The 23,121-nt window shown below is 52.1% G+C and overlaps 3 protein-coding genes across 3 annotated transcripts; 1 reads left to right on the plus strand and 2 right to left on the minus strand.

Annotated features, from left to right (window-relative positions):
• Window positions 1-11,234: 11,234 nt before the first annotated feature.
• On the plus strand, window positions 11,235-13,623 carry LOC136474677 (probable glucosamine 6-phosphate N-acetyltransferase 2). The gene is made up of 2 exons (XM_066472241.1): window positions 11,235-12,226; window positions 13,193-13,623. Exon 1 carries the CDS (start codon window positions 11,713-11,715, stop codon window positions 12,202-12,204), a length of 492 nt encoding a protein of 163 aa, XP_066328338.1. The 5' UTR covers window positions 11,235-11,712; the 3' UTR covers window positions 12,205-12,226; window positions 13,193-13,623.
• Window positions 13,624-14,326: 703 nt separating this feature from the next.
• LOC136477994 (large ribosomal subunit protein eL31-like) lies at window positions 14,327-18,971 on the minus strand. Its single transcript, XM_066476310.1, has 2 exons — window positions 18,054-18,971; window positions 14,327-14,757 (listed from the first exon to the last, which is right to left on the minus strand). The coding sequence occupies exons 1-2, from the start codon at window positions 18,143-18,145 to the stop codon at window positions 14,478-14,480; spliced, it is 372 nt and encodes a 123-aa protein (XP_066332407.1). The 5' UTR covers window positions 18,146-18,971; the 3' UTR covers window positions 14,327-14,477.
• Window positions 18,972-21,924: 2,953 nt separating this feature from the next.
• On the minus strand, window positions 21,925-22,826 carry LOC136477993 (uncharacterized). Its single transcript, XM_066476309.1, has one exon. It carries the CDS (start codon window positions 22,705-22,707, stop codon window positions 22,117-22,119), a length of 591 nt encoding a protein of 196 aa, XP_066332406.1. The 5' UTR covers window positions 22,708-22,826; the 3' UTR covers window positions 21,925-22,116.
• Window positions 22,827-23,121: the final 295 nt, after the last annotated feature.

Below are 23,121 nucleotides of genomic sequence, written 5' to 3' on the forward strand. Positions count from 1 at the left end.
CAGAGGGTTATGGGATGCCTTGCGGCCCTAAGCCGCTTCATCTCGTGCCTTGGCGAAAAAGGCTTGCCTCTGTACCGCCTCTTGAGAAAGTCCGAACGCTTTTCTTGGACCTCCGAGGCCGAAGAAGCCCTCACCAAGCTCAAGGCACTACTCACCAATCCTCCCGTCCTGGTGCCGCTAACCAAGGGCGAGGCCCTTTTACTCTATGTCGCCGCAACAACCCAAGTGGTCAGCGCGGCCATAGTGGTCGAGAGGCAGGAAGAGGGGCATGCTCTACCCGTCCAACGACCTATTTACTTCATCAGTGAGGTGCTCTCTGAGACTAAGACATGCTACCCCCACATCCAGAAGCTGATCTACGCCATAGTCTTGGCTCGACGCAAGCTACGTCACTACTTCGAGTCCCACCCGGTGACCGTGGTGTCGTCTTTCCCTCTGAGAGAGATAATCCAGAACCGGGAGGCCTCAGGTAGAATAGCCAAGTGGGCCGTCGAACTCATGGGGGAAGCCCTGTCTTTTGCGTCTCGAAAAGCAATTAAATCCCAGGTCTTGGCTGATTTTGTGGCTGAGTGGACCAACACCCAACTGCCACCTGCTCAAATCCAGGTAGAATGCTGGACCATGTACTTTGACGGGTCCCTGATGAAGACCAGGGCAGGTGTGGGTCTGCTCTTCATCTCACCCCTCAGAGTGCACATGCGCTACATGATTCAGCTCCACTTCGCCGCCTCCAACAACATAGTCGAGTACGAAGCCCTCGTCAACGGCTTGTAGATCACCATCGAACTTGGAGTACGGCGTCTCAACATACGAGGCAATTCACAGCTCGTTGTCGATCAAGTGATGAAGGAGTCGAACTGCCATGACCCCAAAATGGAGGCGTACTATAAGTTGGTACGTCGCCTACAAGACAAGTTCGACGGCCTCGAACTCAACCACATTGCGTGAAAATTCAATGAGGCCACGGACGAACTGGCAAAGATGGCATCGGCATGGGCCCCGGTCCCCCCAAACATCTTCGCTAGAGATCTCCACAAGCCTTCCATCAACTACGCCTCGACGGTGGAAGAGGGCCCACCAGTCGAGCCCACTGCAGGGCCCGAGGCCCCCTCTATCACCGAGACCCCTATGGCCGAGCCTGAGGCCATGGAAATCAACGTGGAGCCTCCCAAGGCTGACTAGGGCATGGACTGACGAGTCTCGTTCCTTGATTGCCTCATTCGAGGAGAGCTTCCTGCAGACAGGACCGAAGCCCGATGGCTTGCGCGATGAGCCAAAACTTACGTCCTCAGCAACAGCGAGTTGTACAGGCAAAGCCCATCTAGCGTCCTCCAACGGTGCATCACCACCGAGGTAGGCCAAGCCCTACTTTGGGACTTGCACGCGGGAGCCTGTGGGCACCATGCAACGCCTCGGACGCTCGTCGGAAACGCCTTCCGCCAAGGGTTCTACTGGCCAACGACGGTCGCTGACGCCACCAAGCCGGTACGCTCTTGCAAGGGATGCTAGTAATATGCACGGCAGATGCACCTCCCGGCCCAAGCCCTCCAAACCATCCCCATTACATGGCCATTCGCCGTGTGGGGGCTGGACATGGTTGGGCCTCTATAGAAGGCCCCCAGGGGCTATACCCATTTGCTGGTAGCTATTGACAAGTTCTCCAAGTGGATCGAGGCTCGTCTGATCACTCGAATCAAATCCGAGTAAGCGGTGCTGTTCTTCACTAATATCATCCATAGGTTCGGGGTTTCAAACACCATCATCACTAACAACGGGACATAATTCACCAACCACAAGTTCCTAACGTTCTGCGACGACCACCACATCCATGTGGCCTGGTCGGCCTTAGGACACCCTAGGACAAATGGCCAAGTAGAACATGCCAACGGCATGATCCTACAGGGTCTCAAGCCAAGAATATACAATCGGTTGAAGAAATTTGGCAAGAAATGGCTTGCTGAACTCCCATCGATCATCTGGAGCCTAAGGAACACTTCGAGTCGAGCCACGGGGTTCACACCATTCTTCCTAGTCTATGGAGCCAAGGCCATCCTCCCCACTGACTTGGAGTACGGTTCCCCAAGGCTACAGGCCTACAACGAGCAAAGCAACCGCACTGCCCGCGAGGACGCCCTCAACCAACTGGAGGAAGCTCGAGACATTGCGCTGCTACACTCGGCCAAGTACCAACAAGCCCTATGATGCTATCAAGCCCGGTGCATTCGAAGCCGAGACCTAAAGGTGGGCGACCTGGTGCTGAGACCGAGGCAGAGCAATAAGGGCCACCACAAGTTGACCCCGCCATGGGAAGGGCCATACATTGTCGCCCAAGTGCTAAAGCCTGAGACCTACAAGCTAACCAACGAGAAGGGTGAAATCCTCACCAACGCTTAGAACATAGAATAGCTATGTCGCTTCTACCCTTAAATTCCCAAGCATTGTATACATTGTTTCTCGAAATACAATATGAAGCATTCTTTAGTTGTTCTAATTTTTCAAGAAACCCCTCAAGCCTATCGATGGGGGATCGGCGTTACGATAACGCTATAAGGGAGACTTGGCTCTACCTCTGCAGAGGTGCCCACCACGGGGCTCGAACAAGACTCGGCTCTGCCTCTATAGAACCGAGCCTCCCTCGGGGGCTAGAAGGCCCCCCTAAGTCCCAGACACCGTTTTTAGTGGTTTTTCAAAAAAAAATTCTACGCCAAACTCTCTCACGTACTCTGACAAATTGATTATAAAAAACCTAAGGACCAAAAGTCTGTCTCAGGGCCAAAAGGCTGGCTGAGCCACGAGATGGCCTATGCCTCTAGGCTATGGCAACTCCCTCACCACCTTTTGCTCGAAGGGCAGCTTAGGCTCTGAGGAAGTTTTTTACAAGAGATATGTTCAAAGACGAGACAGAGGGCAGAGGCTCGGAAATACAATAAAAACGATTAAAAAGCATATACACACAAGTACTTTAAAAGGCCTTGACGGCCACAAGCGTCATGGTACAATGATGTAAGTCCTAATCTATTTGCATGGCCCCTTTGACCTAGGTCAAAACTCAGGGTCGCCAGCGTCGGCGGTCGGCGTAGGAGGAACCACCTCCTCTTTGAACAACCTAGCCAGTGTCGTGCCAGGGGCCTCAGCCGCCTCCACTAGCTTCATGACCTCCTCCTCGGCCTTCTTGTCATCCTTAGCCATGACGTAACCGTCGCTAATGGCCTCGAGGTTGATGTCGGTGTAGTGCGAGGAGACGACGGCCAGGGCACACTTGACGCCTATATGCAGCGCCCCCCAGAGCCGCTCATGGACTCGGTCGCTCAACGCGATCAAGTGGCTCCCAAGGGAGTTGCCTAACTCGACCCCCTGACCTCCTAGGCCTCGCAGGTGGTACGGGCGGTGCTCTATAGTGCGTTGTGCTCCTAGATCTCGGCCTCGAGCACCGCCTGCACTGCGATGGAGGCCTTAGCTACCTAGGAGGCCTCCTTCTTCAACCCTGCGTTAAGACAAGCGGGATGGGGTTAAGCATGAAAGAAAATAAGCCAAACAGGGGTGCAAGCCTATGAGACTCACCCTCAGCTTTCTCCCTCAAGTTTTGGACCTCGACCTGAGAGGCCTCGGCCGCCCTAGAAGCCTCCCTCTCTAGCTCTACGTCACGTCGAGGAGTTAGGGGTTGAACGCAAGAAAAACAAATAAAATAAGGAGTGCAGCTCAACAGGACTCACCCTCGGCCTTTTCCTTCTAGGCTAAGGCCTCGACCCGAGAGGCCTCGGCCACCTTGACAGCCTCCGTCAGGGCACCTTTCATCAGTAGGTGCATGCCCTGCTCCGCCTCTAGCTGCTCGGCGATGGCCTTGGCAGAGGCTGCCTCTTGTTCGGCCCGGGACCTGAAGGTGTCCCGCTCACCGGCCACCCGGGTCAGCTCCTCCTCCAGCTCTTGGATCTGCGCTGCCAAAGGGGCAGCCTGCTCCCAAGCTGTGGCCGCCTTGGCCTTCATGTCAGCACAGCGAAGGTGGAGGTCCTCCACCTCCATGCTCCGCGCCGATAGAAGCTCATTAGCATTGGCGAGCAGGTCCTTCTGCTACCAAAGTTGGTCCCAGACGTCCCTCTCCGACCAGAGGAACATCGACTTCTCGAGGGACTGGGCCTCGAGCTCCTGGATAGGCAGAACAAACATCAAGCACAGCAAGAAAACTCGGGAAAAAGACGACACAACACAAGAAAAGAAAGCGCGTACCTAGCAACGTTGGGTAGGTTGTCAGCCATGACAGACAACGCTGTTCATAGCGACTGCTCTACTAGCTGGCGGAATTGCTCGACAGAGCCCTAGTGCCCGCCTCGTCCACATCCTTGAGGGTGAACAGAGGCTCCCCCTTAGGATCATCCTGGCTCTGCCACAAGACATGCAGGCTATCCCACTCACGGGGCTCAGGTCATACCCAAACAAGGGCCGAGCTCCCCTCACCAGAAGTCAGAGCTGGCTGCTCCATGGTGCTAGCTGCCTCGGCATCCGCTACCTCCTTCCCCTGGAAAGTATCGTCGGAGGAGATTGAATGAACCTCCACCTCCTGGGTGCTCTCCTGCGATGGCGATGGGTCTTGGACCGGGGCGGTACCGAAGCTTGCCCTGCCTCTATCTCTGCATCCTAGGCCGCTGGCTCTACCGCGCCCAAGCCGGCCTCCGCCACCACGGCCTCGGTGGTCCCAGGTGCTCTAGCCTCTGCCACCTTGGCCTTAGTGGTCCTAGGAGCCCCGGCGTCTACCACCTCGGCTTTGGAAGCCCTAGAAGCCCTGGCCTCCACCATCTCGGCCTTGGAGGTCCTAGGGGCCTCGGCCTCGCCCTCGGTGGCCCCAGCCTCATGGGGCATAGGCGCCTCCTCCCCCGCCTGCTTCGTGGCCGCCTCAGTAGCCTCTCTTTGGGCGACCGGCTCCTTCGGGTTGGCCCTGACCGACACCGTGCCACGCTGCATGGCGGCATGCGCGTCCACCACCCATTAGGCGGTGGAGCTGGTGCTCACCTTGAGCACCTTAAGTGCCGCCAGGGTGGGCGCTTCCGCCTGATGCTTCCGGTCGAAGACAAAACACTCACGAGGTCAGCATACGACCAAAGAACGAGTGGAAGATGCTGCAAACTCCACTGACAAAACACTTACCTCGAATGGGGAAGCAATAGCTTCCGCACCGCGTCCCTCGTCCTCGGCAATGGCGGTGGCGGCGGTAGTGGCACGGCCCCTGTGTCCTCCGGTACCAGCTGGCCCTCACCAGACTCCAACGCCCCCTCAGCCCTCTACGGATGCGATTGAGTCACCCCCACCATCACCCGCTCCACCTCCATCATCGAGCCCATTGGGCTGACGGTGCACTTCCTCGACGCCCGTGTCTCGGGCGTGTCGGCCTTGGCCCTGGGGCGAGCGATCACCAGCCCTGAGGCGCCCTCTCCTCCTCTTCCTAGAGATGCTAGGCTGCTCACCGATGCCCTTGGCACCGTCTCCCTAATGTTAGGGAGGTGGTCTAGGGGACCTCACCCTACCTCACTCTCGTCGTCATCGCTCAAAAAAATCCATCGATGACGATGACGAAGACGGCTCCTCCAGGAGACCGTCGCGCCCCTATTGTCGGCGATGTTTCTCCAACTTGTCGCACTCGAGGCTCTTCCTCTTGCGCCTTGCCTCCTCAACGTCCTTCCGCTCCTTGTACGCCTCGGTGTGTGCCCTGTTCTCCACTCGCCGCTCTACGTCCTCGGGAATGGGCGGCGGTGAAGTTCGCACATCCCTCATCCCCTATAGGAACGACAAACACAAATAAGGGAATAGATTAAAAATGTAAGGAGCAAGGAGGCCTCGTGGGCCGCAGTGATGCATGACTCACCAGAGAAATGTACCCCCATGACAGGCGCATCGGGAATGGGGTTAGATCACTGCTCCTCTACTGCCCCTCCACCATCTCTCTGACCCAACGCAGAATCTCCTCGTCAAAAAGGGCGACGATGGACAATCGGATGCCGTCGATCGGCTCACCTAGTGTCATCTCGAACAGGCATTGTCACCGAGCCATTAGCGGTAGCACCCTCTAGCGGTGGAAGGCCGCCACAATCACGACCGCCGTAAGGCCGTGGCTGCATAGACTCTCCAGCGCCCTTAGGAGCAGCTACAGCTTGGACTGATCAGCCAATAGGATGCTGTACCTCCACCTCTCCGGCTAGCTCTCCACGACCCGCCCGATATAGGGGGGAAGCCCACCATCATCATTGCAGAGGTAGAACTAGCTGTTGTACCAGCGACGGATGGACGATGCGAGCTGGGCTGGGATATAGAAGGGCTGCCGGTTTTGGCGCACTTGGAGAGTGCAGCCACCAGCCCTCAACGCCTTCCGCGTGCCCGTCATGCCCGCCGGCTTGGTGGTGAGCCTCGCTCGAAAGAAGTGGAGCCACAACTCCTAGTGGGGGGCAATGCCCAGGTACCCCTCGCAGACGGCAACAAAGATGGCCGCCTACGCAATGGAGTTGGGGTTAAAGTTGTGGAGCTCCACGCCGTAGTAATGCGGGAGCACCCGCATGAACTAGTTTGCTAGCAAGCCGAGGCCATGCTCATGGAAGGCCATGAAGCTCACAATGTAGCCATCGTGTGGCCTCAGCTCTGGCTCATCCCCCGGAGCAATCCACTCTGGTCTGTTGGGGTCGGTGAACGGGCGAAGGAGACCGTCATCGATGAGCAACTGCAGCATCGCCGCGGACACATCGGACGGACCCCAAGGATCCGCTTGGAGGACAACAGCGCCGCCAGCCATGGGTGCGGTGGAGAATGTGGCTATGTCGGTAAGGCGTGCTCTCGCTCGCTCTCTCTCTCTCCTTTCCTCCCCTTCTCCCCGACGCTCTCTTCCTCTGTTCTTAGCAACCGCTCGAGGGAAGAAAGGGCGAACGCAGGCGAAAAAGGTAAGGAGGGGTGGGGCATGGCTCATCACATATTTATGAGGGAGGAAAGAGGGCAAAATGAGTGGGCGACGAAACCGGGAAAGTTTCCCTTAGATCTAGCGCGGTTAATCTGGATCCGACCAAACCACTCACGCGTCCACCTTTTTCTTACTAACCGCGCGCACACAATAACACCCCATCCATAGACATCGCGTCGCATCCGACCACAGCGACGGCAAGCGCCGTTCCGTCTCCTTGAGGAACCGCCTCAAAAGGCGCACCCGCCGTCGTCAGCCGATGGGAAGGGAATATCCCCCACCCAATTCCTTTCAGACTAAGGAACTGGGCACCGAGCCTGTTATGGTCTAGGGGTTCGAAGGCTGGGCCCTCGAGGGTCTCGACAGCTGCCCTAGGACAAACAGAGTCAGTGATGACTATGGGCAAGCCCGTACATGGCCAAGGCCCAAGCAAGCAATTGCTTGGGATGCCCTAAGTCATGTCTGAGACCAGCAGGGAGGTCTCTGAATGGGATCCCATCGTAGGGAGGCACCGAGCCCCCAGGGCCAATCGAGTGGCCCTAGGACCCACTAGAGAAGCCCACTGGTACTTTTGGAGTGCGTCTCTAGACCGCTAGCCGACCCCTATCGAATGGGGCACGGGTCTCCACTCGGACTTACCAGATAACAGCTCACCGGAGGTGTCACTGCTCGCCCATCAAGGGTAGCCTGACATACTCCACCCCTCCTTCTAAACGAAAAAGGATGCGCGAGGGCTGCACAAAAAAGACAGAAAAACTCTTGATCGCCCTCTTGCTCTGAGCAGAGGCTCAAGGGCTCTTCCTCCAACCAAGCCAAGGCCCAGCGACCGAACTCGCACTTGGGGGCTCAGCAAACGCGATAAAACCCCTCACTCAACATGAAAAAAGCCCCTGGAGGAATAAATCCACTCCTCCAAGGTCTCAGGGGCTACACCCGGTGGGTGCGCTCGCACGCACCCACCGAAGCCTCGAGTACGAAACACCATCCCTGGAAGAATAAATCCACTCCTCCAGGGCCTCGGGGGCTACATCCGGTGGGTGCGCTCGCGCGCACCCACCGAAGCCTCGAGTATGAAACACCATCCCGCCAGGAGCTACCGCGAGCCAAGTCTCGTCAAAACCTCAGGAAGAGCACTCGCACTCTCCCCGAGGCTCGGGGGCTACTGTCGGGTACCATAAAAAGGGGTCCCCTAAGCAAGAACCAAAAAATCGCTTAGACCTTGTAAATATCGAAGCCAAGAGACAACCACCGGCAAACCCCCACCTTATTCGAGGCCCGGCTAGACCGCCTGGCCCACCTCGAATAATATCCGGGCTCACCCAAAGTGGGCTTGGCCCAGAACGAAACCACGAGGCCCTGGACGAGGTATCGGTTTTCTGACTCGCCCGAGGCCTCACGCCACAAGGCCTCGGACGAGATACCGGTTCTTCGGCTCGCCCGAGGCCCCACACCACAAGGTCTCGGATGAGGTACCGATTCTCCGACTCGCCTGAGGCCCCATGCCACGAGGCCTCGGACAAGCACCCAGTTACCAACTCGCTCGAGGCCGGCTCGGCATCAACCCCGTTACCGCCGCCTTGACCGACTTCTCTAATGGGACATCACATCCAACTAAAGCATCCAACCACTCCCATGACGTCAGTCGAACGACAGCACGATACAGCGGAGTGGCCGATGAGACGGGAGTCACATCGACGCCATGCCATCTAGAACAGGACGGGGCAGGGGTTACCTGCCGCTGTGCTCGTCACTGTGCCCACGGCTGACACCCGTGCTGCACTGTGCTGCCTAACCCCCGCTCTAAGGACAGCGCGGCGTGGAAAGTCAAGTCTAGGTCCCTGTAGCCTCGGAATCGATGTAAAAGACCAACTGCTCCCTCCGAGCCTCGGCTATCCGCTTTCGAGCTCCTGTAGCCTTGGGACTCGCGCCCGCCGAGCCCCCCACAATGGTTCAGCCTCTGCACCGACTGGGCCTCGGCTCTCTACGTTGTTAGCACTCTAGGACCGGCACGTCATCCGCAGTACGCGCCATGCCCTGTGTCAAGCTACAGGAGCTCCCATGTCGTGCACAAGGCCAAGCTCCTGTAGCCTCGGAATCAGCGCACCCGCGTCGTCGCATCTACCCTTCCTCGGCTCTCCGCGCTGGTCAAACATACAGTGACCAGCACGCCTCCAATAGAAGAAGGCGCGCATGCCACCACAGGAGCTCCCGCGTCGCACAGGATCAGGCGTGACCGGCGTGTCGCTCTAGTGCACCGAGGACAAGACCGCTCCACCGACCATGCCGCCACAGTGACGAGCTGTAGGGCTTGGACATACCGCCTTTGCTCACAAAACGCCACATAGCAAATACATGTACCGCCACTGTGCCTCCCTTCGACTATAAAAGGGAGTGACCAGGGTCGCTTCTAGGGTGGAGATGAGACACACACGTGCAAGCAATGCACAACGCTCTGTAACACACACGCTCCCTCACTACAAGAGATCAACATCTCAAGCCACCCACGCCACTCTACGCAGAGACCTAGGACTAGCTCCCTCTCTCGCTCTCTCAGACTGGACGTAGAGTACCAATTGCCTGGTACTAGCCCCTACTACAAGCACCTCGGTGCAAGGAATACAAGATCGCTCTCTCAGACTGGACGTAGGGCACCTATTGCCTGAACCAGTATAAACCTTGTGTCTTTTTGCATCACCATCCGGGATTAGGGGCACGCATTACACTTTCACTAGTCGGTTGAGGACCCACCGGACCAAAGCACTGACACTATCGAATGTACATAGGGATACATGTGCAGCAGGAAAGACACACATCCCCATGTGCATCAACGACGCATGCATATGGGGGCATATGCCCTTGAGGGCAAAAACAACTTTGCCTCACGTACCCCATCCTCCACTTGCATCAAACTCTTTGAACGCCCCATCGACGTTCAGCTTGAGGGTTCCATGCCGAGGGCACTGCTGCTCGTCTTTTTCCATGGTATAGCAATGATAGTCTACAACCCATTCAAAACACTTGTGTTGCACCTCAACTGAACTGCCATCATCCAACTTTGCTGAGAACTATGAGATCTGAACATACAACCTAAAGGCGGCATCCGGATCGATCCTACCGTGTACAAAAAAAAGTACACGTATCAGTTAGATTTCAACCTAATCGTTCATACATATGCTTTCTCCCAAAATCAAATCTATACATGGTTTTTCCCCAAAATCGAAATGAAGAGGAGAGGGATTAGAGAAAGATTGGGGACTAATTTACCCGGGAGGGATCTCAAAGAGATCCATAGTGTCCGCTCAGATTGTCCTGGGTGACCACATCAACTTCCTCTAAACCCTAGCGGCGGTGTTGGGGAAGAGACGGGCAGGGGAAGGAGAAGAACAGTCCACGTTTATGGATTCAGTCCCCAGATCTATAACAGATAAAGAGATAAGGGGCAGGGGCAAAGCTGGAAGTTTTTGTGGCTGGGGAATAAGAAATGAGAAGGGAAATTGAGAAATGATAGAAAATAGAGATAATCCCATGAAATGAATCAATTCGCAGGCTGAGTCCTATATTCTGAAAGGCACGCGAATTGAGTCCTATATTCAGTGAGGCAAGCGAACTCAGTCTCAAATACTGAAATTTCTCTCGGAATAGAAAGGTCTAGTTCTTCGATCTCCATTGATTGTCTCTAGCTCAAACTTGTGGTGGTCTTCGCTGTCCTCCTTCCCTGATAGAGTTTCTTTTATGCCACCAATTGTTGATGAGGAACAACGTTTATAGTTGTGCATCCCCATCCCCTTTGAGCAGCAGAATCAGTTTCACTGCCTCCTTTGCATCATGACAGTTGCTGAGTCGTTCCCTTACTCCATCAAGACAAAAAATCCTTAGTACAACGATGTTGTACCATTTTGTGGTACGACTGAATTTAAAGCTAGCCATTCGGGCTATTGCTGAAACCAACCGCACAGGCTCGCCCGTTTGTTTCGTCGTAAACGACCGTGGATTATTTACTGTTGATAGATTTGATGTAAGAAAAAAACACTATTATAACTTATAATCCACGGTCCTATTAGATGTATAAGGCCAGCCGAACAGCCAGACTTGAGCCAAAAGAACGAAAGAAAAACAGAATCAGGAAATCTTCGCGTGATGAAGTCCACTGCTTCTTCCATCCTTTTCAAACGAAAAGGGAACGGAAGGCCCCAGCAGATTACATGATATAACGACATGAAAGATCGTTTGTTTAAAGCTCATACAAAACCGAAGGTTGATATCTCTGACACATCAGAAACCATATGAAGTCATATTTCCTTACATCGGCAAACTAACCGCCACCCCTGAAAAAACTCCAACCCCTCTGCAAACATCTACAGCAACTATTTGTATGAGCATAGAAAATCTGAAACCGTCTTCATTCAGATCAGACCCTCAACTTCGAGCGTTTCAGTTCGTTGCCAAAGGTTCAGTAGCCAGGATTTCATTCTTCCCAGCAAATCCTCCAGAAACTTGACGTCGCCCCGCCTTAAAAAATAATCTCCATTTCTTGTAAAAAATCTCTTTTGATGACCCCAAAGAGATCTGTTGAATACACATTTTGTTCCTTATATTCCAAATCCCCCACAAAATAGCAGATAGAATGAAGAGTTTGATATTGTAGTTGTGAGAGTGAAGCGCAATCCAGTTATCAAAAACGTCCTGATTGCGGTGCACACAAACAGAAGATTCCCAAACCAGTTAAAAAAAAAAATCCCAAACCTGAACCACGGCCCACCCAAAGCTTGCGGACCCAAATGGCATCCACCTCGCCGGAACCCGCCGCCGCCGGCGAAACGAACGATCCCATCCATATCCGTCGCCTAGAGCTTTCCGACCACGAGAGGGGCTTCGTTGCCCTTCTCTCCCAGCTCTCCGCCTGCCCGGACCTCACCGCTTCCGAGTTCGCCACGCGCTTCGCCGAGGTCGCGGCGCAGGGCGACGACCACGTCATCCTGGTGGCCGAGGACCCCTCCGCCTCGGACCTGCGGATCCTCGCGACAGGGTGCCTCTTCGTGGAGCGTAAGTTCCTTCGAGGTGGCGGCAAGGTGGGGCACGTGGAGGACGTGGTGGTCGATGCTGCCGCGCGCGGCAGGGGTCTCGGGCTCCGCGTCGTGCGCCGCCTCGTGGAGATCGCCAGGGACGCCGGCTGCTACAAGGTCATACTCGACTGCACCCCCGAGCTGCGTGCCTACTACGCCAGGTGCGGATTCGTGGAGAAGGGTGTTCAGATGGCCGTCTACTTCTGAGTTCTGATCGACTAATCCAGAGGTACTTACTATGCGTTGGTATTACTCCTCTGATTAAGTGCTGAACGAAATGCTGTAGTTGTTCGTTGGCAAATAAACTGGCAAAAGCCTACAAGACTCAAATGCATTTGAACCAAAAGCACAAACACTCCAAACAGTAAGTGCATAACATTTCTTATCTGTAGTCAGCTTGGTTTGCTGCAGGTAGCTCTGTGTGAAGAGCTACACTAGCTGGTGTTGGAAGATGACCTTCGGTACTAAGCTTGTGTTTTGGGTTCAAAATCGAACTGGTTGAGATGTTTGGTGCAGTACAATCATATGTACTTTCTTATATATTCTCTTTATTTACATGCAATAATTGTTAATCAGTTTTGACCAATATTTAAATATGGCCACCCCTAAGCTTCTTGCTAGTTTACCATTATACTACCGGCAGTCAGATATAGTTGACGTTTCCAACATGAAATTGTAGCTAATTGCAGGTCTAACTTACTAACTAGCTGTCCAAAATATCATCAGTTGTGACTGTAGGGAGTAACTCATGTACCACTAGACATGCATTCCATTATCCCAACATCCTTTCATATTTGAAGTTGTGAGTTGTGTCTGTAGGGAGAATGCATCCCAACATTCTGTCATATATGGCGACTGATGCCTTGAGATTTTATTTCAAGCTATGGAGTCAGCAATTGAGTTGTTGTCATCCTTTGCCAAACTCATGTGTCAATATAGCATTGCTGTGTTACACGAGTGTTTCTGTTCTGCTTCCTAGAGTTGTTGCAAGGTTCAGATGCAGCATTGTTCTGCGCTAATAGGAATTGACAACATCATCTTCATGTCATTAGTTTTTTTTTCTTTGAACGAACTTCATATGTTATTATTCAATAATCAAGAATGAGATATGGAAAGTTCTGCTCTATTCTGCTACAGTTACTTTGTTGCCTCAGTTATTTTTTAGATCTTACGGTTCATTTCACTTCTGTCACAGATTCATTGCTAAGGAGTGTTGGGCATATGCGCTGCCCAAAGACCCCATCTAAATGTGCCGTGATTTTTGGCTGATGTTTTTGACAATTGAGAAGCTTCCTTAGAGCTGCATTAATTCTTTGTAAGGACAAATAAGTGTTCATGTTTATTTTTCTTGTCTTCCTATTATGTTTTTACGAGGCCATTATGAAAATGCTCCCCACCTTTGTTCCTGTTTGCATCATCAGTTCAGATGTTAATATGCCTGGCCGTGGATCATCAGATCAGATGTTAATGGGGCTGATCGTTTAGTTGAAAGGTCAGGCTGAAAAGTACCATTCGTTGATTTGTTGTGAGAAAGAAACAATGTACCATGTCTGATAAGCCAGGCTGATATGTCTAGCCGTGGTTCATCAGATCACAAATGTTATAGAATGTTTGGATCACGGAGTCACAATTCGGAAGCATCCGACCCTATGTCCGAGCCTAAACACAAATGTTACCGAGCCTGTTCGGTTGGCTGGTTCATGAAGAAGTACTGTTGGCTGGTTTATGTGAGAGAAAAATATTGTTCTAGTTGAAAATTTACGATCGTTTACGACAAGCCACAGCCAAACGAAACGAACATGACAGAGTGTTTGGATCACGGAGCCACAATACGGAAGCATCCGATCGTACGTCCGAGCCTAAACATTGGTTTGCCCCGCCAAACCAGTCCGTCCGTCACCAGCGCGGCATCAATCGATTCCAGCGGAAACAGTCGGACGACAGCATGCTGCATGTACCGATGCAACCAAACAGGCTCGATTCCAGCGGAAACAGTCGGACGACGTGTACTGATGCCGGAGGGGGCTGCTCCACAAACCAAACAGGAATGTCTAGCAGTGGATCATCAGATTCGTATGCCTGGCCTTGGCATGGCATGTGCCACCTGTTATGGCACTACTATTTGCTTGTAACGAATAGTGACGCTTCAAACAAACAGGTGATTTAGGAAGAATGGACATAAAAACCGATTGCACAAACCGATGGCACTACTATTTGCATCAACAATTCGAAACACAGATGGCCACAATAGGTTGTACAATCACAGATTGACAGGCAGCCAGGGAATATGCAGGATGCCATGTACGGAGTAGATACCAGATACGCAAAGTAGTCAAAATTTCAAGCACTTGAAAGGAGCAAAGTCTCGAATCTTCTATTACATAAGTCATCGGCAGTAGAAAACAATAATCTGAAGCAGCATTCTTAAATTTGCTCTCATGGAATGCATTAAGTGCTAGATGATTGAATCCATCGAGGACTTAATCCTCATCCTCGACAACCTTAGTTCCCAAACCTTTGAGACCCTCCGGAGGAATCTCAGCAACTGTGACTAGAGAGTAGAGTTCCTCCTTAGCGTCTTCCTCGTCGTTCCTCTTGCGGGCAATTCTGACACGTACTCTCCTCGGCACACTCCGGATACCACTGCTCCAGATGTGCTTGTTGAGCTTCACATCGATCCTGACATCAGTAGTACCCATGGCCTTCTGAGTGAACTTCCTGATCTCCTTGATGGCATTTGGTGCCTTCTTCTTGAAGGTGCTGTATACAATTGTAGATTGATTAGTGATCATTAAACTGACAGATCAATTTAGCAATAAAGCATATGATAAAAATTTGAGTGTTCAAATGAGATTCAATAAAATAATAAATGGAACATCAAGATATTGTACTTCTACAATATGCATGTAGCACCCAAATGGAACACATGACAGCATGTAAAGACAACGATGAATGACGTCTTTCTACCGGACAACGATGAATGACGTCTTTCTACCGGACATGTGTAACGATGAATGACGTCTTTCTACCGGACATGTAACTGTATCAACCAAAGCACTGCATTCGACAGATACCTGACTATGTCCGGACAATACATTTCACCCATATTATTGGGTCACATGGCATTTCTAACCTACAGTGGACAAAATTATACAAGAGCAATATAGAGCACTCATAAATGGATGTAGCACTCAGATGTAACACATGACAGCAAGTGCAGGCGACATGAGTTGCGATGAGTGACATCTGTGTACTAGTCATGTAACTGTATCAACCATTGTATAAGACAGATACCTGACTATGACCGGACAATGCAAAACATATTACTGTATCATACAACTTCAAATAAATACTACGACCCAATGAAACTACAAAGGGTATTATGGGAGAAAAATATACTGCCCAAATGGAACACATAGTAGCATTACGAGAAGCAATATGTGTAACGATGAGCAGATTGCATATCCCGGGCATGTAACTGTGTTCAGCCAAAGAAATAAGGTGTTAGTCGCTGAATTCTTACTCTTGGTAGTAGAATTCTTACTCTCATCGAGAGAGGATGACACTAGAAGTTGGAGCAATTTTCTGGTTTATTTCTCACACAAATACCATGCCAACCTGAGGGGTTGGGGATACATATTTATAGGCTTCTAGCCAGCCAAGCATATGCCAAGATGCTGTCCTAGCCAGTCAAGGATGCTGTTCTTGATGGGTAGCAAGACCACCATGCAACCACAAGGACCATATGCTGCAGCTCCACAATGATCAACCAACACAAAGACTTATTCCATCATTCTCCCCCTAAGTCTTGTGTGTCGTCTTGTGGGAAAGTTGAACCATCCCGATCCTGGAGCAGAGCTCAAGGAACTTGATCCTCCCAAGAAGCTTGGTAAGCAGGTCCGCAAGCTGGTCCTTGATGTTGATGTAGCTTGCCTTGATTCTCCCTTCCTCCAAACAGCCTCGGATGAAGTGGTACCTCACTCGGATGTGCATACTCCGTTCATGAAAAACGGGGTTCTTTGCCAGGGTCAAAGCGGACTTATTGTCCATCCTGAGCTCCACTGCTCTAGTGTCTCTGACGAGGAGATCACCAAGCAGTCGAGCGAGCCAGAGCGCCTGAGTCGAAGCGGTGGAGGCCGCTATGTACTCGACCTCGCAGCTGGACAGGGCCACCACCTGCTGCTTGACCGACTACCAGCTAATGAGGCACTTGCCGAGGAGGAAGAGGATCCCGCTCGTGCTCTTGCTGGTGTCGATGTCGCCGGCGTGGTCGCTGTACCCGACAAAGTGTGCCACCCCAGGGCACCTAGGGTAGTAGAAGCTGTGGTCGAGAGTCCCCGCAACGTAGCGGATGATCCTCTTCACAGCCTGCTGGTGCTCCGTCTACGTCGACGACTTGGTGATCACCGGCACCAAGGATGCGGAGGTGGCGGCATTCAAGGAAATGATGAAGGCCACCTTCCAGATGAGTGACCTGGGGCTTCTTTACTTCTACCTGGGAATCGAGGTGCACCAGGATGACTCCGGGATCACGCTTCGACATACCACCTACACCAAGCGCGTCGTTGAGCTAGCCGGGCTCACCGACTGCAACCCAGCTCTCACTCCGATGGAGAGGTTGAAGCTGAGCCGCGACAACACGACGGAGGAGGTGGACGCTACGCAGTACCGACGTCTTGTGGGGAGCCTTCGCTACCTCGCCCACACACGGCCGGACTTGGCATTCTCCGTTGACTACGTCAGTCGATTCATGCAGCGACCGACGACGGAGCACCAATATGCTGTGAAGAGGATCATCCGCTACATTGCGGGGACTCTCGACCACGGCCTCTACTACCCTAGGTGCTCTCGAGCAGCACACTTCGTCGGGTACAGCGACAGCGACCACGCCGGCGACATTGACACCAGCAAGAGCACGAGCGGGATCCTCTTCCTCCTCGGCAAGTGCCTCGTTAGCTGGCAGTCAGTCAAGCAGCAGGTGGTGGTCCTATCTAGCTGCGAGGCCGAGTACATAGCGACCTCCACCGCTTCGACTCAGGCGCTCTGGCTCGCTCAACTGCTTGGTGATCTCCTCGGCAGAGACACTAGAGCGGTAAAGCTCAGGATGGACTGCAAGTCTGCTTTGGCCCTGGCAAAGAACCCCGTTTTCCATGAACGGAGTAAGCACATCCGGGTGAGGTACCACTTCATCCGTTTGGAGGAAGTGAGCATCAAGGCAAGCTACATCAACACCGAGGACCAGCTTGCGGACCTGCTTACCAAGCCTCTTGGGAGGATCAAGTTCCTTGAGCTCTGCTCCAGGACCGGGATGGTTAACTTTCCCATAAGACGACGCAAGACTTAGGGGGAGAATGATGGGATAAGTCTCTGTGTTGACTGGTCTTTATGGGGCTGCAACATATGGTCCTTGTGGCTGCATGGTGGTCTTGCTGCCCTTCAAGGACAGCATCCTTGACTAGCATCCTTGACTAGTTAGGACAGCATCTTAGCATCTTGGCATATGCTTGGCTGACTAGCAACCTATAAATATGTATTCCTAACCCCTCAGATTGACATGACATTTGTGTGAGAAATAAACCAGAAAATTGCTCAACTTCTAGTGTTATCCTCTCTCGATGAGAGTAAGAATTCTACTTCTACCGAAAGAAAATTCAGCGACTAACATAAGGCAGACACCTGACTATACCCGAGTAGCACCTAATCGAACGGCACCCACAAAACAAGACGACACATGCCACTACTACTCACAGAGCAAAACAAGAAGTCAAACGCCAGATAAATGTGGGATCAGATACAAGAGCAAGATCAACTAGAAGCTATTCCAGCTAGGTCAGGTGATCCCGCCTGTTCTCTAGCTGGTAAAGGATACTTGATCCAATCAGGTGTATCAACCATTCGCAAGCCCACAGTGCTCACAGGCCGCAACCCTCCGCACCAGCATCACATACAAGCCCAGCGCAGCTATAGAACAACGCTATGCTCTCCAACACGCGGATCTACCGAATGTACTCTGCTGCTACCGCTTGGGAATGGAAGAGAAGGTTGGGGGCAATTACCATCCGTGGAGGCGCTTGTGGAGGTTGATGGTGTACTCGCGGGTCACCACCTCATCCTTGCGGGTGCCGGCGCCGCGCTTCCTCTCCGACATATCCGCTCCGCCGCCGGCGCCGCGTCCGCCTTTCTTCTTTGCTCGGGCTCGAGGGAGGTTGCGGCGTGAGATAAACCCTAACCGCGGCCGCCAGAGTCGCACTTTTATAGCGGCGCGAGTTAGGGCTACCTAATGTTTCGGGCGTCCCCGCGGACATACATGCCCAACCCATGCGTACTGAATTAGGCCCATCTAGGTAGGCCCTCGACTTCTATTTTTATTTATTTTTCCGAATCGCCTCTCCTAGACTCGTACAGCTATGTTGACTACTTGCGACTTGCGAGCTAGTATTGTTTCCAGAGTTGGCTGTCCCAGTTGTTTCGTTTCTGAAGACGTTGGCTTCGGTGGCTGGTTGATCGTGATTTTCAAATTTTCGGTTTGGCTTTGATAAAGCAGTTCAGTTCCAGATAGCTGCCGTGTTGCCATCAACCGAGCAAGAGCAACACAATAACTGTAACACAAACACGACCAGATTTTTGTGCACTATAATCATCTGCAACGGGGAACTATGCAAACTGACTAACCGAATTGCAACTCCTCCGAAGCCAAACAGAAAGCGCAGCGTGTTCTGATCCTGGCAGGTTCTGATAACATTCGACAGACGAAACGACGACTAAAAAATATCATCGAAGCCAAGTCTCGAGTCTCGGTCTTCAGAATCGGAAAAAAATAAAAGGTCTCGATCTTCAGAATCAGAAAATAAAAGGTTATGACCGCAAACGGCAATACCCATCAGCAGATACGGAGATACCAGAGCGCCTCAGGCAATAGCCTAATCACATACTCACATCTGCAGATACCAGAGAGCCTCACTCCGCCCAAGCCAAAGGCAGTATTGACGCATTGACAATTACACAGCTGCAGAAATTACTTTATTTTACAACTGTTTATCGCACAAAACCAGTTCACTGATGTTGATAACACTGGCAAATCATGTAATGTAATAAAAGTTGATACATATCACTGTGAAAACGAAGCAGCAGTCCCTGTGATAATAAAGCAGTGGTCTGAATTTCAGATCATGGCCTCGTGAAAAATTGTATCAAGGGTCAAATATGGCTAATAAGAAATTCTAAACAAGCATAGACCGCACAGATTTGATAATCTGGAAGATGTGGCAACCATAAAGTTCAGAGGGAACAAACAAGTGAAAACCAGTTGACTATAGTGGTAAGAAGCCAGCATGTTTTGTTTCACAATTTCCTGCCAAATGAATAAGATTATAAGGGCAGCCTAAACCATTCCAGATTTCTGAAGTAGCAATTGCCCACAACCACATTGTTACTTTGTAGTAAAGATTAAAGAACTATGCTCTGAAAGATGGTGAATAAAAACATTTAGACCCCGTTTGGATGTAGATATTCAGACCTGGACATTGGAATTGGAACCGAGTTTTTCCAATTCTGTTGTTTGGATATCTTTGGCATTGAGGGATGGAATTGAAGGCCGTTTCCGTGGTATTCGCCTACAACCAAATCTGCCCACCTTCAATACCGAGCTCAACCCCTCCGTATTGGACTGAATCGTGCGAACAGACTGCCCTTCTCTTCCTCCCCGCAGCCGGCGTCGACCACCCCTTCTCTTTTCCTCCCGGTGGCCGGCGGTCCGACGCCCCTTCTCTTCCAACCCGCAGCCGGTGGCCCCAAGACCCTTCTCTGCCCGAGCTGCTCCTCCTTCCTCTATGCTCGAGCTGCTCGTAGCTCCTCCCCGCCATGGCCGCCGTCGGGCTCCTCCCCGCCATGGCCACCGCCAAGGGGCCTAGCTCTTCTCCGCCATGGCCGCCGCCAAGAGGCCAAGGCCGCCTTCTCCTCTCCGTCCGAGCACGAGCACATCGCGGTCGGGGCAGCCTCTGCCTGCGCGCCCGAGCTCGTCGCAGCCGGGGCCAGGGCCGGGGCCGCCTCCGCCTCCCCTGCGCGCTCGAAGCCGAGGCCGGGGCTGGGGCCGGGGCCAAGGCCGCCTCCACCTCTGCGCTCGAGGCCGTCGTGCGAGCGGTGGGGACTGGGGAAGAAGACAGTGAATTCCTGGAGGTGTACATCTAAACACGAAATGGTATTTGATGTGTCACTCGATTCCAGCTAGCAAATTCATCTACATCCAAACAACAGATTTGGTATTTAGTCCATTTCCAATCCTAGCCTGATTTGGTAATGGTACCAATTCAATTCCAGAGTCTCCAATATCTACGTCCAAACGGACCCTTAAAGTATCTTCACGATCCATGGAGTAAGATAGCAAGAAGAAAGCTGAAGCTTCAGGTAAAGAAGCATCATACATGGGGATGCAGTAGCTTGGTCTACGAAGTAGAAATGTGGTTGCAAGACAGCATCAAAGTGAAATCCATACTTATCAAAGACTTTACATGATTGAAAACAACACCTAATGAAATTTGTTCAAAATTAAGACCATCACATAATGGATTTGGAAGAGGTATTATTATAATTACTTAAGCTATGACTGGCGTAGTGGCGTACATCAATTCTCAATTTATGCCAACTGAGTAGATTAACTGAAGTAGTTGAACCCCACTACTCATCCACAATAGCACAAGCACAGGCAGCCTATAATATCTAAGTTCATAACCCCGGCAATCCACGGCTCCAGGGAGCAACAGAAGGCTAATCTTATGGTAGTTAATAGATACATGACTTAGAAAACCATGGAGAAACTTATGATATGTTACAAGTGTAGATTTGTAATATTAGAAAGCAATGCTATTCACAATATTATTCTGCCATTCTTACCAATAAACCAAATGCACAAAGGAGACAAAACCACTGTGCGCAGCTTCAAGAAGGACACATTGCTTTACTTTCTGGTTTCTCCAGACATGGCCTTGAATAGATCAAAGCACCGATATTCATAGCTTATGCAATATCTCAAATTTTGGAGGGGGAGGGGGAGGGGGAGATTGTCAAAATGGTTCCACAGATAAAAGAATTACCAAAGTCTATGACAAAATGCTATGCGGGGTATCTACCCTTAAACAGTACGTACCCAGGTTCAAGAATGGCACATTGCTAGACTTTCTGTTTCCTACAGACATGTGGCCTTGAATAGATCAAAGCCCTGACATTTATAGCTTATGCAGTATCTCAATCTCAAATTTACAAGAGCAAGCACAAAGTGTTGGACGGGGGGGGGGGGGTTGCCAAAATGGTTCCACGGACATAAAAATTACCAGGAAGGGCGGGCCTGGTGCAAGCGGTAGAGTCTTACCGCCTGTGACCGGAAGGTCCCAGGTTAGAGTCACGGTCTCCTCGCATTGCACAGGCGAGGGTAAGGCTTGCAACTAACACCCTTCCCCAGACCCCGCATAGAGTGGGAGCTTTCTGCACTGGGTACGCCCTTTAGACATAAGAATTACCAAAGTCTATGACAAAAAACTACGCGGGGTATCTACCATTAAATAGATACTTCGTACAAGATATGGAACTCAAATGGTGCAATTCAACTGTCAAGGAAGAAGGAAAAGCATTGTACTTCACGATGTCATATACTATTCTTACCAATCAACCAAGGGGACAGCCTGAACAACAGAACTAGCTACCAGCTTCAAAAATCAACAGATCAATGGCCTCGCCTTTTCTATGAATAAGGGCACCTACTAAATCTAATCAATCAAAGCATGAGCATTAACCATTCAGTCAATAGAAATAGCACAATAAACACCAGTGATTTCATGGCGGAATATAATCTTTTTAAAATTATTGGCAGAGTAGAATTTGGCAATGCGCATGATCAAAATCAGGGGGGTTAAATCGGTTCCACAGACAACAGAAGAAATAAGTCTATGGCCACAAGCTTTATTCTATTCCGAATTCAGCTCATCATTTCATCATACACAAGAAATGAAAAGTAAAACAAGCGCCTAGCAGGCGGGGTTCGATTTGTCCGTGCGCACACAGCACGGATCGAGGAACCCTTGGATCCGTTCGGATCAAGTAAGGATGCGCAAACCAGACCAGACCAGATCAGATCACGGAGGGCGCGGCGCCGGCGGACTCGGCCTCGAGGTACCGGCAGATCCGCTCGACGACCTCCCTCCCCTTGGCGCTATTCTGCAGGAACCTCTCGGCGCACCGGGTCTCCACCTTCTCAGCGACGGCGGCGAGGGCCGCGAGCGGGCGGCACCGGATCGTGGTCTCCTGCCTGAACTGCGTCCAGTCGTCGGGCCGGTCCGGGTGGGGCCTGTAGGAGGCGCGCTCCTTGACCTCGATGAGGCCCCGGAGGCTAACGTTGCGCACGACGACGTCCATGGCGCGGCGCTGGGCGTCCACGAGCGAGGTCTCGACGCAGTGGCAGAGCGCGGCGCCGTTTGGGGACGCCGCGGCGGACGGGAGGAGGCGGCCGAGGATGAAAGGGAGCGGCGGGGACCGCACGGTGATGGAGCGCGCGGCGTGGAGGCGGCCCGTGTCGGAGTCGAGGCGGCGGTGGAGGGTGTGGACGTCGGCGACGTGGGAGAGCGCCGTGCGGGAGGCCGGGTCCGTGAACTTGCGCCACGCCGCCGCCGTCACCCGGTCCCACGGGTGCCGGTACACATGCTCCTGCGTGTACACCACCATGTCGATGGGCGATGGGCTTGGCCTTGTGGGGTCGGGAGGTTTTGGTTCGATTTGATTGACCTCTTCTTTCTTGCGGCGAGGATCTGAGGAGGTGGAAGAGGAGAAGAAGGTAGGAAAGAGGGAAGCGGACGAGGAGAGGTGGTTTTTGTAGGACCGAGGCCGAGCCGTGCGGTCGCCGCTGGATTGGGGAGGAAGGCAGCCCGAACCTGCCGGCGAGCGTGACTGCGTGAGTGGTGCGGATGGCACGTGCTCCGTCACCCATGTCCCCGGTCCAAATTTTTTATTTTTTAAGCCTTTTTTTAAAAAAAAATCACATATATATCTCTGGAGATAAAATTTTAAAATCTGGACCCTTAACTCAGCGTCATCGTTGCTGGCGTCGAGCTTATACGTGCTCGCGCCGAGCTTCTAGAC

This window comes from Miscanthus floridulus, chromosome 8 (genome assembly GCF_019320115.1).
Source record: "Miscanthus floridulus cultivar M001 chromosome 8, ASM1932011v1, whole genome shotgun sequence".
NCBI lineage: Eukaryota > Viridiplantae > Streptophyta > Magnoliopsida > Poales > Poaceae > Miscanthus > Miscanthus floridulus.